An 18,253-nucleotide genomic window follows, 5' to 3' on the forward strand; every position below is an offset into this window, starting at 1 on the left:
GTCATTCAATGTGATTGGTGGAAACTAAACTCAGTTCCTCTAGAAATTCACTAAATGCTCTTTAACCACTGAACCAGCTCTCCAGCTCCATACTGTTTTTTTTTCTTCTCATATGCCGAAACTATAATCCTTCAAGTATCATCATCACTAGCCTGAAAATGTTGTAGAAAAATGGAGCGAACAGAATTCACCTTAAGAAAATTAGCCTCAGAAATGCAAATATTACATTTTCTTTCATGTGAAGTCAAGGAACAAAAAGGAGTCAGAGTGAAATATGAACTACTGAGAAGAGGAAAAGAACCAGAGAGCAGGAAACAGGGACACAGTCGAGACAGTAAAGAATGAATTGGACACTGTAGTGGGTAACCATTCCAGCTTTGATCTGGAAGTTCCAACCTCCATTGAGACTTCAGCAACTGTCACGCCAACGAGGCGGGGCCAAGGGAGGCGCCTGGGGACCCGAGAGCTGGATCAGCAGAGACGCTCTCCGTTCCAGGATCAAGCAGAGCTCCAGAGAAAGAATCTTTCTCTCTAAGGTCTCATGGTTATCCTTTAACGCAGATTCCAGAGATAGAATCTTTTTCTGCAAGCCTTCATTGTTAGTTTTGAAAGCCTGTAAATCCTGGTTAGCAGATTCCAGAGAGAGAATCTTTTTCTCTAAGGTCCCATTGCTATCCATTAAAGCAGATTCCAGAGATAGAATCTTTTTCTGTAAGCCTTCATTGCTCTCGCTTAAAGCCTGTATCAGTCCCAATAATGACTCATCTTTGTTCTTGTTTTTAAACCAGTGTTTGAACACTGTGTGGATTATTACAATGAATGCCAAAATGGTACAGGCCAGATATGCCTTAGGAAGATCGTATATTTCCAGGAAGATGTCATTCATCATACAGGCAAAAAGGTTTTCAAATTCTTGTGAGGTAATGTTGTCAGCCATATTACAAGAATTACTCAAAATTTGTTAGTCAATTTTAAGGTGTAAAATTATCAGGTACTTTTACTTACCTTTCCTGGTTTTGGGGGGTGTAGTAGCACTTTTCAGCCAGCAGGTGGCGATGGTACAGCTCCAAAGCAGGGCCTGCTGGTGATCTTGGCTGACTGCAGCTCGCTGGAGTCAAGATGGCGGGAGCTGGAGCCGGCACTCAGGAAGCGGGGGAGTGCCTCTTTCGCTGGTTTCGAGGCTAAGCTAGGGAGCTGAGACAGGACTAGCTGCTCCCTTTTTCGGGAATGGATCCGTGTAGGTGTTCCCTGGTTATATGGAACTTTGCAGGCGGGTTTAGGTACCCGCAAGCCGGGGAGGAGGCTGAGGGCAGGAGCCACCCAGGCCTTTGGAATTTGCCCCACGTTGGGCACCAGATATTGGTGAAATTATTAAGGCCACGCCACGTAGTTAAAAGGAGATTTATTTAATGGCGTAACTTACAAATTAAGGGATAAGTAGGTCGCGGGGTCTAGGGAAGGTGTATCACAGTCCAGCGGTGTTCTCTGGAGCTCTGCTTTGTCCACCTCCACCATCCAGGGTCCTGGAACGGAGAGCTTCTCTGCCAATCCAGCTCTCGGGTCCCCAGGCGCCTCCCTTGGCCCCGCCTTGTAGGCGTGACAGTTGCTGAAGTCTCAATGGAGGTTGGAACTTCCAGATCAAAGCTGGAATGGTTACCCACTACAGGACACAAACAACTAATGCACATGTGTGAAAATATCATGATGCAATCTATTGCTCTGTACAATTAAGACATGCTTTAAAATAAAAAAATAATTAAAGCCTGTCTCCACCACCCTGTGTCACATTTGGTTCATTTTATTCACATGACTATCTCCATGACCCTAGCTGCTCCATGCCATGTCCTGTACATCCATTTTCTAGAAGGTTTATGAAAATGTTTTATTTGTGTATAATTCTATTTGTTACTCAAACTCATTTCTTCATGAAAATATTCCTCTAACCTCCAGCTTTTCCCTGTGGAGTAAAATTAATAATATACTTTATTTATACTAATTTTCCTTGGAGAAAATTTCTCTTTTTCTGCAAAGAAAAGATGGGTATAGCCCGGGTCTTCTGGTCCCTAGAGAATGTACAATCACCCAAGTCCTTCTCACTGGGGGATAAAAGCTTCATCTTCTCATGGCGTGGGGGCACTACATGTGAACACATGGAAAAAATAAAAAATAAATAAAAATAAAAAAACAAAACAAAACAAGCCAGGCGGTGGTGGTGCATGCCTTTAATTTCAGCACTCGGGAGGCAGAAGCAGGCAGTTCTTTGTGAGTTCAAGGCCAGCCTGGTCTACAGAGAGAGATCCAGGAAAGGCACAAAGCTACATAGAGAAACCCTGTCTCGAAAAAACCAAAAACCAAAAACCAAATACCAAATACCAAAAACAAAACAAAACAACAACAACAACAACAACAACAACAACAACAAATACGTGGACATGGGACAGAGACTTTCAATCCTGAGTTTAACACCATTGTTAACAGGTATTGACATATTATTTCTAAATAACAGTGACACCACCAAACCATGAGTGCCCTCCTTGAGTCTGTTTAGACAGTCTGTTTCTACACGTTTAAGTTTCTTTCATTCAGATAGCTCATCTTTAGTTTTTCTTCCATTTGCCCATTTCAAGAAACAGGACAATTTTCCTTAGTTGTGTTTGTATGAAACTGAGCATTTTTAAATCTTCTCTGATTTAATTCTTAATCTCTTTTCTAATGCATTATCTGTGAGTTTTCTCTGCATCTTACAGAAATTACCATTTGATCTTCCAACCCCAAAGCATCTGAAAATTTTATTCTCATTTTGTTGTTTCTTCTAGTCAGTAGCTTGTCTTATTACTGCATCTTATTTCCGTAAAACACAATTTGGATGTGAACATGCTCTAAAGAAGGAAGGTTACTAAATGCTACAGTTAGTCTTGGCTTAGATATTTCAGGAGAGTGCTTTTATTCTGCTACCACAAGGAGGAAACTTTTTGATTATTGGGAAAATATGAAAGGTGTTAAGAGATGGGACCATGTTGCTACACAGATAGAAATATATGGGTTTCCATAATTCAACTGTGGTTACATGGCGCAATACTGTTTCTGGTAGGAAATTTGTCATAAGCTCTTTGTTTGGCATATGTTGTAAACTATGCTAGGTCTGGATCCTAGGGCACTGCATTTGCCAGGCAACCATTTTGCCTCCAGAATATCCACTTTCCCAGGAAACAGTATTATCTTGCATTAGAATATGAGTAAAATTGGATGAGAAAACTTTTTTCTAGGTTTGCAGTTTTTCTATGAGCTTGAAATTATCTCACATCATAACATTTTTTTAAAAAAGACAATTAGCTAAAATAATAAAACTTCTCACTTCTCACTTTTGCTTCTTTGGAAGTGTTGAATTACCATTAGAAATTTAGAGGAAAGATTTTCAAAATACGGAATTGGAAAAACATGTTGCTTTCAAAAAGCACACACACACACACACACACACAGACACACACACAAATACACACACACCATATCCTACAAAGCAGCAAAGACATAGCAACCTAGGAAACAAGGGAAAGTATTTGATGGATGTGTTATTTCTCCTTCTTGTTACTGTGACAAAATGCCAGACAAAGGCAAATCAAATAAGGAAAGTTTTATTCACAGCAGTCCAAAGGCAGAGTCCATTATGGTAAGAGAGTAGCAGTGAGGGAAGTTGAAGTTGTGGTGAGAGAGCTTAAGGTGTATGTCACTGTTGAGTTTGCCTTCAGGCAGTAGTGATAAGAATGGGGTTCCATGGAAATCCCCAAACAACCTAGGCTGTTACTGACACAAAGATTGTTTTCCTCAAAGTGGCTATGGGGTCCCAGTGCTGAGGAAAACACCCACACAAATTGAATTGAATATGGAGAAGGAGAACTGGTGTCTACATGGAGCCTTCACTTCTACATTCTAGTCTCATTGGAGCAGGAAGGTACTCTGCAGAAAACCAACAGAGAAATGTAAATACGAACCCAGTCACAAAATCTTTGACCTGTAATCTTTCCTGCCTGCGAAATACTCTAGGGCAATTGTGGCACAAATTGGTGAGAGTAGCCAACCAACACTTAATATGACATAAGTCACACTCCATGAGAAAGAAGACCATACCCAACAATGCTTGAGTAAGCAAGAACCAGAGACTAAGTGGCCAGAGAACTAGGGTAAAACTGTTTAAGAAAAAAATGTATCAATACAAATGACTCCTAATGATATTCTGCTATTCTCATAGAGATTTTAACACTCAAAAATTTCAGCATTATGGTTTTAGAGGACATTAGATTTCAGAATTTTTAATCACTGAATTTCATACCTTTTTTGGGATTATGACATTTAGGGTTCTGTCTTTGTGCTGAGATCAAGAAGTTTTTTGAATTGAGACAACAGTCTTTCTGATGAAAACCTCAACATATTAATTTCACAGCATATAATTCAACCAAACAAATAGAGTGCTTTTAGAAAACCAGTCATGGTAGCTGTGGTAGTTTGAATGTAACTGGCCCACATAATATCATAAGGAGTGGCAGTATTAGGAGGTATGGCTTTGCTGGAGTGGGTATGGTCTGTTGAAAGAAGTGTGTAACTGTGGGTGCAGGCTTTGAGATTTCCTATGCTCAGGATCCTGCCCAGTGTGTCAGTTGACTTTCTATTTCCTGCAAGATGTAGCACTCTCAGTTCCAGTACCCTGTCTGCATGCATGCCACCATGCTCTCTACAGTGATGATGATGGACAGAACCTCTGAAATTGTAAGTGAACCATCCCAATGAAATGTTTTCTTTATAAGAGATGCCATAGTCATGTTGTCCCTTCACAGCAATGAAAACTCTAAGACACAATTTAGTACCAGCAACTGGGGTATTGTGATAAGCCTGACCATGTGTTTATTTGGAGTAATATGGACTTGGGGACTATGGACTAGAAAAGCAGTTGAACATTTTTAGTGCTGCTTGATGGGCCATACTTGTAGGAGTGTGGAAAAAAGTGGTACTGTCTGTGACTTGATGGACTATGGGGTGTGGGGAGGGATATATCAAGAGGTTTCAGAGGAGAAGTATTTTATTATGTTACCCAATGTTCATTCTTATGATATTTTGGTGGAGAAAGTGGCTGCCTTTTCACTTTATTCAAAGAAAGTTCCTGAGGCTCAGTTGAAGAGTTTGGAATTAATTCAGTTGGCAGAAGAAATCTCAAAACAGCACAGTAGACTCTGGTAACTGTAATTAAGATTTATAATGAAAAGGAACAAACTGAGCAGGGTAAAATACAAATGTAAATTTCAAGAAAAAAAAGAACAGCAGGAAGTGCAATGGAGCTAAATCCTGTGTCCAAGGAGATAAATGCCTTGAGAATGGAATAAAGGTAATGGTGACCTCTAGGCAAGATCTCACCCCAGATAAGTTTCTAACTTGGGAAAAGGAACTGAAGAAAAGCTTAGAGTCGAATGTGGTGGGGCATACCTTTATTTCCAGCACTGGGAAGGCAGAGGCTGGCAGATGATTGAATATGTGGTCAACCTGGTTTGAAGAACAAGTTTCAGGACAGCTAAGCCCAGGCATTGAAAGATATAAAGCTGATTTAGATTTTGTTTAATGTGGGTGGGCAGGGGAATTTTCCAACCCAGTAAGGAGCAGAACTTGGCACCTTCAACCATGGGGTTCTGGCTTTAGAGTTAATGATAGAAGAACTAGAATATGGAATTAGCCTCTGAGCCAAAGGAAAGCTGCTGAGACCAAGCATGTGTCAGGGGTGTACCTGAACGGAGGCCTAGAAAGGCCATTTAGTGAAGGTTTGAAGTGAAAGCCCAAATTGCCTAGGAGAACCCAAGATATTAGAGATGCCAGAGTTGTGGGATACCCACAGAAAGAGCTTGTAAAAGGGAGTGGAACCAGCCCAAAGGTAGGAAGTGTGTTTCAGTCAACAAAGCTGAACAAAGTTGGACATCTGAAGATCATTTCAACATGAGACATGAAGGTGCATTTTGGAGTTTGCCCAGCTGGATTTTGGTCTTGCTTTGGTCCGTATTTCCTCACTATGCTGCTTTTCCTATGTTTGGAATGGTAATGTATATTCTGTGCCCTTATATTTTGAAAGTATGTGATTTGTTTTTTCTTTTGATTTTATAGAGGATTCCATTTAAGTGATTGTATGAATCTCAGAAGAGACTTTGAACTTTGGACTTTTAATCATTGCTGAGACTGTGACAGACTATGAGGACTTTTAAAGTCAAAATAAATGCATTTTGCATTTTGATATTATTATGATGCAATGGGGACCAGAGTGTGTAATGTGGTAGTTTGAATATAATTGTCCCCCATCATCTCATTGGGAGTGGTACTACTAGGAGGTGTTGCAAGGTTGGAGTAGGTGTGGCATTGTTGGAGGAAGTGTGACATTGTAGGTGAAGGTTTTGAGTTTTCCTATGCTCAGGATACTTACTGCCCAGTGGATCAGTCAACTTCCTGTTGCCTGCAAGATGCTTGCACTCTCAGATCCAGAACCACATCTGCCTGCTTGCCTCCATGCTCCCTGTCATGATGATAATAGACTGAACTTCTGAAACTGTAAATGAGCCACCCTAATTAAATGTTTTCTCTGTAAGAGTTGCTGAGGTCATAGTGTCTCTTCACAGCATTAAAAATTCTAACTAGGACAGTGGCACACAGCTTTAATCTGAGCACTCAGGGAACAGAGGCAGGTGAATCTCTGTGAGTATGAAGCCAGTGTGCTTACATAGCAAGTTCCAGGACAGCCAGGACTGTACAGAGAGACACTGCATTAATAAGATAAAATAAAACAAAATAGACCAACACAAAACAGGTTGTGTGAAGTAGTGAAACAGCTCTGAAACCCCAGAACTGGGGAGGTAGAAGCCATAGAATTAGAGTCCAAGGTCATTCTCAATTATTTAGTGAGTTTGTATGCAGACTGGCTTACAAGACACCTTTATGCAAAAACAAGCAAACACCAAAAAAAAAAAAAATTGAAAAGGAAAGAAAAAGATGAAGGAATAAAAAAATTTATTCATTTTGACCACACAGTTTTATTTTCTCCCCAGACTAGAGTGTTCAAATCATGTCTATCAAACATTATGTTTTCCCAAAATGAAACAGTCACCTCTCTCTGCCTACACTGCTGAGCCTGGTCCAGCCTGTCTTTTCTATGTAGGGCTGCAGACACCTCCTGGGAACTGCCTTCTGTCTAATTCCACTGCCAGAGGTTTTCCCCTGTTCATTGCAGCACTTGGGATCAAAACTATGGAAATCAGGAACTTCTAACAGGTTTGGAATGAACACTATATGAGAGCACAGGATCTGCATTCCTGGGAGATCGAAGTCAGTCATACCACTCTTGGCATATACCCAAGGAATGCTCAATCTTACCACAAGTACACATGCTCAACTACGTTCATATCACCACTACTCATAATAGCAAGAACCTGGAAACACCCTAGATGCCCCTCAATTGAAGAATGGATAAAGAAAATGTGGCACATATACATAATGGAATACTACTCAGCCATTAAAAAAATGATATCAAGAAATTTGCAGTCAAGTGGATGGAACTAGAAAATATTATCCTGAGTGAGGTAACCCAGATTCAGAAGGAAAAACATAGTATGTACTGACTCATAAGTAGATACCAGATGTGAGGAAAGGGATGGCCAGACTGCAACCCACAGTTGCAGAGAGGCTAGCTAACAGGGAAATACCCTAGGAGGGACACATGGATGACCAAGTGAAGGAGAAGTGGATGAGATCTACAGGAGCAGACTGGATGTGTGGGAGGGGGTGTCAGAGGGTGAGGTGTGGGGAATGAGAACATAGAGAAATGGGAGGGTTGAGCTGGAACAGGGACAGAGTTGGAGGGTAGGAATGGAGATACCATGATAGATGAGGACATCATGGCAAAAGGAAGAGGCAGTGTGCTTGGGAGGCTCTCAGGAACCCATAAGGATGACACCACCTTGGACTGCTGGCAGTGGTCCATAGGGTGCCTGGACTGGTCTACTCTGGTGACCCACCTAGGGAATACCCTAACAATCATCATAGAGCCTTTGTGCAGTGACTGATGGAGGCAGATGCAGAGATCCATGGCCAGGCACCAGGCTGAGCTCTGGGAATCCAACTGATGAGAGAGAGGAGGGATTCTGCAGGCGGGAAACATCGAGATCACAACAGGAGAAGTGCAGAGATGACCAGCCACACTGGTGGAAGTCCATGAACTGTAGACTAGTGGCTGGGAAGCTCCCATGGGACTGGACTAGGCCCTCTGGATATAAAAGATGGTGGTTTGGCTCGAATTGTTTGGGGAACACCCAGGTAGGGGGATTGGTGTCCATCCCTGGTGCATGGACAGGCTTCTTGGAATTTGGTGCCTGTAGTGTGGTGCCTTGTGCAGCCTTGTTACAGTGGGAAGGAGCTTGGACCTGACTAGGCTCAGTATGCTGGGTCTGCTGACTCACCATTGGAGAACTTGATTTGAGGGATATGGGGATGTGGGGTGGCTTGGGAGGGAGAGCTGGGAAATGGGAAGAGGTAGGATCTGTGGGTGGTATGTAGAGTGAGTAGAAAATTTCTTAATAAAGAAAAATTGACAAAAAGGAACATAATATTACATAATACAGGTATTCTGATGAACCATCTAGAAAGTGGATGACACAGAACATGGCATGTAGGATCTGGAGTCAAGAGACAGTCATGGTAGTAAATGAAACAAATGGGCCACAGAGCTATGATTACAACTTTTAATTTTTATTTAAAATTTATAATAATAGTGCATACCAAGGTGTTGCTTTGTAATACTTGATTTCAAGTGAAAGAACTTTCCTGTGTGGGGCTTTCCTTAAGGTGATCCTTTTCCATCCATATTTCCACAACATTGTCACACCAGACATGTCACTTGAGTGGCATATGAGAGGGAATAAACTACAGGATGGAACAATGAACACCTTGCTCTCTAAGATCCAATGGAATTTCATCAATATTTGATACTTCATGTCTCTGAGAGTTAAGATTTTCTTACAAAATGAAGAACTAAGTGTTCCTTCTGAATCCCAGTTTGTGGAATCAGCATGGCTTTTCTGATATACTTTATGTTACAAAGAAGTTCTTGTGTAATTTGTCCTTAAAAATTTTTACATATGTATCCCTGTAAACGTTCTTATGATTACATATGGAAAATTGTGGTTCTATTCCAAAATTCTCTAATCCTACAAAGGCTACAATCTCTAAACATGAAAAGGCTAAGAAATCCCCACAACCTCAATCCAGGAATCTTTAAACTGAAATCTCGAGAGACTAAATCTACAAGTCTCATGAGGAAAAAAAAAAACTGGAGAACATATCATGAGGAAAGGGATCAGAAAGCCAAATGCTGGGGAAAGGATCAGCTACAAGGTATGCCAACAATAAGAACTTCAAAGTGGCCAGGTGGAGATGGCATACCCCTTTAATCCCAGCACAGCGGGAGGCAGAGCCAGGCAAATCCCTTTGAGTTTGAGTCCAGCCTGGTCTACAGAGCAAGATCCAGGACAGGCACTAAAACTACATGGAGAAACCCTGTCTTGAAAAAACAAAAACAAAAACAAAAAGAGAACTTCAAGGTCAAAATGTATAAATTGCATTGGTATTCATGTCAGCTCATTCTGTATTTTAATAAATTGAGGGCTCCTGGTGGCTAGCTGTAAGGCTGTACTACATACATCAGGGGAATATCATGGTTTGCCACAACATGTCTACAGGTTACTTGAACTCAGCTCGGCTTCAACCTGGAAATCACCAACACATACACAGATGGCAACGTCTCAATCAGCCTATACTTGTCTTCAACGCTGCACAGAATCCTGTTTTACAATATACATATTAGTCCTTTTTCCTTTCTGTAAGATACTTTTTAGAGTTCATTCATTGAAAACATTTGCTAATTGCCTTCTATTTGTCATTATGTGAGGTCAGCATCCACACAGCTCCCTCTATTCCATAAGTTTCTAGGGACCTGTGGATAGAGCTATGAAGATTACAGTGGGACTATAAGGGAACTGATAAAGATAGCTCGTTTGAGCCACTGTGAGCAACTGAAGCGTTTTACTCTACATCAGGACCATGTCCAACCTGTGGGGGCACATTCTTGAACATTAAGCAGTAATCACTCATAGCATGGGAGATGGCTGAGAGGGCAATGCATTTACATTGCAAGCCTGAGACTTGGGATTGAAACTTTAATGGGGTACCAAAGTCAGAGGGAATGGCAGGGCACTGACATGAACCTGTAGAGATAAGGGCTGCAGAGCAGAGAATGTTTGGAATCTGTAGTACCAGACATACTTATGTACAAAGCTCCTAACAAGAAAGACACTGTCTCAAACAAGGCAAAAATAAAGAACTGACAACACAGTCCTCTATTGTCCACTCGTGCTGTGGAGCTGAGACCAAAAAAAGCAGACAAAAACTCACAAAATCACAAGCACAGGCCACACAAAATATTCATGAGAGGCAATTGTATTACAATTCCATTCATTTATTTAATATATATCAGGCAGAAATTATAAGCAATTTAAGGCTTTGGAAAAATATTACTTAACATAAAAGAGACTCATCTTCTTTATCCACACAGACAGATGGAACAATCCAGAAGTTACAAGTCATGTCTTCAATGGTTACTTGCTGTTTAGAAGCTACATGCTTCTTCATCTACAGATGAAACAGTAAGTTGGAGCCCTGCTATTAGCTGGTGAGGAAGGTACACAGTTCAGTCTGCTTTGTGGCAATTCCTCTGGTAACGGTGGTATGTGGATGACTGGCGGAAGCTACGGTTACTCAGGGAGCAGATGTAGGGCTTCTCTCCTGTGTGAATCCTCTCATGAGCTTTCAAATTGGTTTGATTGCTGAAAGACTTTCCACAAGTACTACATTCAAGAGGTTTATTTTCCTGGTGTATGACCTTTTGTACTCTCAGGTCTGAGCGAGTATAGAAGCCCTTATGACATGTTTTACAGGCAAATGACTTTTGCTTCTTGTGTATTCTCTGGTGGGCGGCAAGTCTACTGGGATATTTAAAGGTTCTGGGACATTCCTCACATTTGTATGTCTTTGGGTCTCTGAGGGGTCTCTTTTGGCAACCCCCACGTGTGGAGCTTACATCAGGATTCTGGCAGTCTTCTGTCTGCTCTGGACTGGAGATAATCTCTGGTTGTACCTCCATAAGGACATCTTCAGAAGAAGTTCCTCTATGAAATTCTTCCTGGTACCTAGAGGTGACTTGACTTGTTCTGCTTAAATCCAGAGGATTTCCATCAGAAACACTTCTGTCTTTAGGTTCATTAAACTGACCTTGTTGGATAAGGGAAAGGGAGTCCATCTCATTTCCAGTACTACTATCCCCATCATTTACATCACTATTGTTCCAGACATTGTTTTGGCTATATTCCCAGACTTCATGTCCTGTGGAAATAAGAGTGTCTATGAAACTGAACCCAGAAAAAGATCCCGACACAACACCCTTCCTCTGTGCAGCTTCCTGACACTTACCTGTTGTCAATAACATGTCTTGGGGGATTGGCAAGGGTGTCCTTGCACTCTCTTGTATTGAACTTCTTGCTGATTGCTGCTCTTTCAGAAGGTTGATGGTTTCTTCTAAAGACCTGTTCTTAGAAAAGCTGGCTTCCTGCCCCAGCATGGAGGTGTGAACCTATAAACAAAGCCAGAGGACCATTGCCAATGAATCTGTGGATTTGTGGATGAGTGAAAACCTGTCCTCTAACTGATTGCACGGGATCACTGAACTATGAGTTAGGTCATTTGTCTATCTCTCATCTCTAATGGTGTTATTCTCTCATTCACAAGTTATGTTTTCTAAAGTCCTTATTCACAGTGTATTTGCAAGTGTTGAGTCACTGTACCAAGGGAAAAGGTAAGGTTAGGTTTCTGCAATGTCTAGCCACAACATTTTCTTCACCTGGTCAATGCATTGAACAAGGAAAGTTATTACTGTTCCAATCCAGAAAATAGAGACTTACTCCATCAAAAAAGGCTTCTCATTTTTTCCAAGGACTGTCCCCATTCCACCCAATCTAGGGCAACTATAATGAAATAGCTGGTTTACTGAGAAGACACCAAGGCTAGGTAGGACATATCAAGGACGGAGGTAGTCTGGAGATCGAGAAGACCCAAAGGAGCCTGTAAAAATTCTGACATAGACTTGCCTGTGGGTCTTGCACCTCTAGGGCCTCTTCTGTTAATTGATGGGTGTTATCTGTTCTAATAATTTTTTTTTGTTTAACAAAGAGTTGTATGGCTAGTGTTTCTCTGTGTCTCCTTAATTTGTAGCTCCTTATTTTTCCTCCTTCTCTTGCACCCAGGATCTATAGTTATTAATCAGTGCCCAGAACCCTTAATATTTCTGTATTCTTTGTCTGAAAGATGGCTGCTATGCTAGAAGCTCCTTATTCAGCCTTTGATTAGTAATAGTTAGTTTTTTTCTGAAATTCTTAGGATGTCTGCAGTAACTGTGTAATTGATGTACTTTTGAGCACTGGTGTCATATTGGCAATTGTAACTTTCTGCTTTCATGCGCATGACTCTGACATTTTCATTCCCAGATAGCTGAGGATTTCCCATCCCCCACTTATGGCCATTAGTCTGTCAGTGGTCCCTATCTCTTCCACTGTCACTTCACTTTGCTGTGGGAGTGGGTTGTATTTCCAATACCTATATTTTTGGTTGCTAAATTTAACTACTAACTCTAGATAAAAACCCTTGGTTGATGATGCCCCTAGTATCATAGCTCTATTTCTAAGGTGTGTTGTTTTTTATTATTAAGTCCTTAATACAACTCACATCTGACTGAAACCCTTCTAACACATATATTGTCTCCACCTAAACATGCTGTCTCTGCTGTTAGGAAGGTGACAGCATTTTATTTGGAATTCAGTTTCAATCATGAAATGATCAGTTTAAAACAAAATCAAAGGAGTGAAATGTGGGATAAAACAAACTGAAATGACAATGTGTGCATAGAGTAAAAACCTGAAATAAACATCAGGGTGTGGGGGTGGACAGCTTTAATCCAGTACTTGAAGTGCTGGGAAAGTATAATTCCTCTGAATCCTACTCAAGCCAGTTGAATAAAAGTCAGTCCCAAATGGGAAAAAAACCCTAAAGAAGCAACGAAACAAGCCAACTAATATCCAAATTTAAAAGTTTAAGGCAATAAGAACTTATTTCAACCATGACATTTAGAAATGGATGTATGGAATGTTTGAAAAATATCACCACCTTGACTATTTCTGAGAGTAACTGAGAATTATGCAAACCTAGACATTTAAAGAAGTTTCAATGTAGTTTCATCCAAATTAAGAATTTCAGTTCTAAAACTTCGAATTGCAGCCCTTTATTATTCATCAGGACTTTTCTTAAGGGTGTGTTGGTGTTGAATGTGCATTTAATAGCCACATTGCACTATCAGAAATCATATTCTACATTCCTGCACATTTAGTTTTTTACATAGGAACTTAATGACATGTAGTAGACAATTTAGAAAACCATTAAGTCAATTAGATCCCCAGTTTCCACAGCCCAGGTCCTGGAATAACAGACTAGGTCTGAGAGCCAGAATTTTAAGTGTGTGCTGCAATTCCAACTAAACACTCATAATTCCAATATAAAATCACCTACCTAAATGAGCCATCTTCCAATCCCAGCCAGGGTCTCTATTCTAAACCCTTACAAGCTTTGCTCAAATATCATCTCCCAGTCTCCCTATCACCATGTAAAGAATCTAAATATAATTGTATCAGTCAAAAGAGCCATTAGCTTCTTAAACTTATAATCCCATTAAATTTATATCACATTTACAGTAGTAAATAATCTCCATTGTAAATAATTGTTGGAGTGGGACAGACTCACATATAAAATAACTACATCTTCTTACTTTTCGCCAAATATAAATAACTGTCTTGATTGATAACTTAACCATCTCTCAACCAAGGTACTCACCATGATGGGAGGCTTCAAGCACTCATCAGTCAGATCCTCCATGAATCTCCCCAGGTTTCTGCCATTTGATTGCCACTTCTCTTTCAAGACAGACTTGTCCTTGTAGTGCCCAGTTTTGAGAAACTCAGCCAAGACCAGCTGAGAAATCATCTGCTCCTTGCTACTCTTTTCTGGCTTCAACCAGGAGGTAAACCACTTCCACATTGCTTGCAGTTCCTGCTTTGCACAGTAACCATTGTCATTTGTGGGAAAGTTGAGCTGAGCAGTTGAGAAGTTACAGACATATTCTTCCCACTGTAGAGAAGTATCCTGGCTTGGAAGGAAGTTCCTGTTGTCTAATACAAGGCCACTTTCTGGTGACTGGGGTTTAAAGGAGTTGTTGTGCTGGGAAGCCATTCTGTTGAGACTCCTCAAAAAATTCAACTTTCTCAGTCAAGTATCTCTCTTGTGACTTGAAGATCTGTTTAAGAAATTTGTGAATATGTTAAAGCTATAAATTAAACTGGACATAATTAAATAATAACAACTAAGAGTCTTATCACAGATGGTTTCTATCTTATTGAGGATTTACTATTGCTGTGAAAGACACCATAACCACAGCAACTCTAATAAAGGAATCATTTCATTTTGGTGGCTCACTTACAGTTCAGAGGTTCAGTCCTTCATTTTGGGGAGCATGGCCTCAGAAAGGCAGAGACCATGCTAGAGCTGAGACTGATACATGGTACATCAACAGATATATTCTTACACATTGATTGAAGCTTGAGAAAAAGACCTCAAATCCAACCTGAATAGTGACTCAATTACTCCAGATGGTGTGGTCCACACTAAAGGTGTGCCCTCCACATCAAGGTCTGGATTAAAGGCATGTTTCATTCAGTCTTCTACAACAAGGCCACACCTCCTAAGAGTACCACTCCCTATGAGTTTATGGGTCCCAGATACATTCCAATAACCATAGTTCCATTATATCTTGACAGTAAATACTTCAACAGAGTCCTACACAATTTATTCTAGAGACCAGAACAAAGAGATGGGAGTGTAACAGTCCATGACTCATCAGAGAGAAACAACCTGGGTTGAGGATGGGATGACCTGAAGGAAAAGAACAGCAAGGTGTTCAGTAGCACAGGGCTATCTGTTCCTTTCCTATAAAAGGTGAAGTTGTAGTTGCTGAACCTCAAATATTAAGATTCACCCTTGTCTCCCATTCTAAAGAGCCACAAAGCTAAACTTTCATAAGAAAAACTTTGAAACTGAATGACCAACAACCTTTAACTCACAGAACAGCCAAGACAAGTCTATAAAAAAAAGCATATTGCTATCCTTCAGAATTTTAATGGTTAAACCCTTAATCAGAAAGCTCCAAAGGACCACACTATATCTTTGGGATCTCCCAAAATTGTGAAGCAGCATCTCCCAAACCCCACAAATATTCACAAAACACACATACTCAAGCAACAAAGAAGTCAAATGTTCCTATTCTACAGTTACTTGTCTCAACAGCGAATTTCTCCAGTGATTCCAGCTGGCACTAGGAGCCGATGTGTCTCCAGGTCACTGCTCTTCTTCATCTGAGGTTCTGTTCAAGTTGACTTCCTTTTATAGTGCCTGGCTTCCGTGATTCAATCTGAGGTGCCAATCCTTTGATAATAAGATTGGACCACACCTCCTGTGTGTGGGTGTGGCAGTCAACACTTTCATCCTAGCATTCACTAAGTGGACTGGAGGGTCTCCAGTCCCAGAACAGCCTGGTAGTGTAGGAAGACCAGTGAAAAGCCTCACTAGAGTAGAAAAAACAAGCTAACCAAACTGGAAAGACACTTGCCCCTGATTGAATTACACATGAAATCCTCCCTCAACCCCCAGCTCTGCATTTCTATGCAATCCTGGATTATGCCATGGAAGGAGAACACATCCAAAGCAAGCATAGTCAGTCACTGCAGTGAAAGGGGACAGTAACATGCTGAAAGGAATGTAAAGATTGTCATTCACCTACTATGACTTCTGACATACTGCTCATTCCAAACTGGTTAAAAATTTCTGATATCCACACGATTTGGAATTCAAATGCTGCTGTGAACAAGGTAAAGCCTTAGCAGTAGAATGAGACACACAGGGAGAAGAGCCTAGAAGGTGTCTGAAGCACAACATAGAAAAGACAGCCTTTCCTGGGCTCATCTCTAGGGACAAAGTGAAGGTGTTTGACTTGTTTTACATGATGTACCATAGATATGTGAGGACGATTGTAGTTTAGGGTGGAATTAAAATGTATATAAAAAATGAGGATTTTCCTGTGGTGATATTTTAATTGTGCTGAAAAGTGATTTTATTTGTATGTTAATAGATAAAGTTTGCATGGAGATCAGAGGTCATAGGGAAACTTGAACAGAAATCAGGCAGTAGAGTTCCAAGCCTTTAATCCAATGACATGGCAGGCAGAGTCTTTGTGTGGTCAAGGACACAGTCAAGCCTGGTGACACAAGCCTTTAATCCCAGTACCAACCATAGAGACCTGGATGTCTGTATAGACAGGCAGTGACTAGGAAGACATGTGGCTGGTCTTAGAGTCAATGAGAAGGCAGAACAGGAAAGTAATAAAAGCGCAGGTTAGGCAGGATGAAGCTCTCTGGTGTAGGAAACTACAACTTGATGGTAAGCTAAAGGGTAGTCAGTGGCTCTTCACTAATTCTCTGATCTCTTCGGCTATTACCCCTATATTTGGCTCTGTGTTTCTTTTTTATTAAGACTATTTAGAAATTTGTCTACATTTTCCTGTCTTTTTTTTTCTGCTTTTCTAATTTTTGGTGTTTGCTTGTTTTTTCAAATGGCTGCCTTGTTAGCCAGGTCTACTCACAAACTCATTAGGTTGTAGACAATGATCTTGCACTACAATTCTATGGTTTCAAAGTACTCTGTGCTGGGGGCCCAGAGCTGTCTCACTACTTCAAGAATCCATTTTGGTTTTCTGTCTGTTCTTTACTGTCTTGTTTTTGCTGATGTTCTGTTTTTTAAAACATTGTCTCACTATGTATCCCTGGCTGTACTGTAACTATTATGTAGTCCAGTTTAATTTCTTTCTTTTTTTTTTTTTTTTTTTTTGGTTTTTCAAGACAGGGTTTCTCTGTGTAGCTTTGCGCCTTTTCCTGGAACTCACTTGGTAGCCCAGGCTGGCCTCGAACTCACAGAGATCCGCCTGGCTCTGCCTCCCAAGTGCTGGGATTAAAGGCGTGCGGCACCACCGCCCGGCTCAGTTTAATTTCAAACTCGCAAATGCTTGCTCTGGGAGTAAAGTGCAGGGATTAAAGGCTTGTGTCATTATGAATGAATTTCTCCAAGCATGCTGATTGTTAGGTTGAATTGTTTCCTCTGATATCCACATGTTGGGACCTTATGCCCAAAGACTGTGGTCTTATATCAAAATGTGCTGAATCCCAACAAATTGAAAGAACCCCAAATGCAATCATCCCAAAGAAGCCTTAAAGCTCAGTGACTAATATTTCTGAAGTCTGAAAACCATAATACTAAAAGTGTGAATGTTTAAACCTCAAGCCTCAGTTCTTCTGGGAGAATAAAAAAATCCACATAATAGGAAAAAATGAACAAGGTTTGCAAATGGATTAACCAAAAGGTGTGAAAATGATTGAATCTTCAGTTTGTTGATGATAGTCTGGGTTTTAAGTAATGAAAGCAATGTTGACCAGAAGAAACACTCCTATGAAAACATTTGTTCCCAGAGAATCATAAACATACCCCTGTGTTTCACTATTCACTTCCCTCATGAGAATTGCAGGGGACACAATTCAGCCTTACAATTCCAATGCTTGGAGAAAGTCAGGTGCCTTTAATCCCTACACACACCTTTAATCCCAGCACTAAATAAACACAAGCAGGTGCATATCTGAGTTGAGGCCATCTCAGACTGCAGAGTGAATTCCAGCTGGGGTTTCAGAGATAGAAAGTCTTGCAAACCAGAATTAAAGAGAAAAACTAACAAAAAGGATGCCTGAGGGAGTGAGGCAATCTTCAACCCACATTGGAGGAGTAGAAGCCACAGAATTGTAGTGCGCGGCCACCCACAATGACTTTGTGAATTTATGAGAAGAATGGATCAAAGTAAACATATTGCAACAACAAAATCAAAGATAGAAAAGTAAACAAAGGAAAGAAAAAAGTAATCAAAGGAAAAATGAGGAGAGACCAAAAATCATCTTGCTCTTTTGGGCCACCCAATTTTAATTCCTCC

The 18,253-nt window shown here is 40.6% G+C and overlaps 1 protein-coding gene across 1 annotated transcript; it reads right to left on the minus strand.

The window, feature by feature from the left end:
- Positions 1-10,762: 10,762 nt before the first annotated feature.
- Positions 10,763-14,403, minus strand: LOC131904460 (zinc finger and SCAN domain-containing protein 4-like). The gene is made up of 3 exons (XM_059255603.1): positions 14,008-14,403; positions 11,542-11,701; positions 10,763-11,454 (listed from the first exon to the last, which is right to left on the minus strand). The coding sequence occupies exons 1-3, from the start codon at positions 14,401-14,403 to the stop codon at positions 10,763-10,765; spliced, it is 1,248 nt and encodes a 415-aa protein (XP_059111586.1).
- Between the last annotated feature and the right edge of the window lie 3,850 nt (positions 14,404-18,253).

This window comes from Peromyscus eremicus, chromosome 1 (assembly GCF_949786415.1).
Source record: "Peromyscus eremicus chromosome 1, PerEre_H2_v1, whole genome shotgun sequence".
In the NCBI taxonomy this organism is placed as follows: Eukaryota; Metazoa; Chordata; class Mammalia; order Rodentia; family Cricetidae; genus Peromyscus; species Peromyscus eremicus.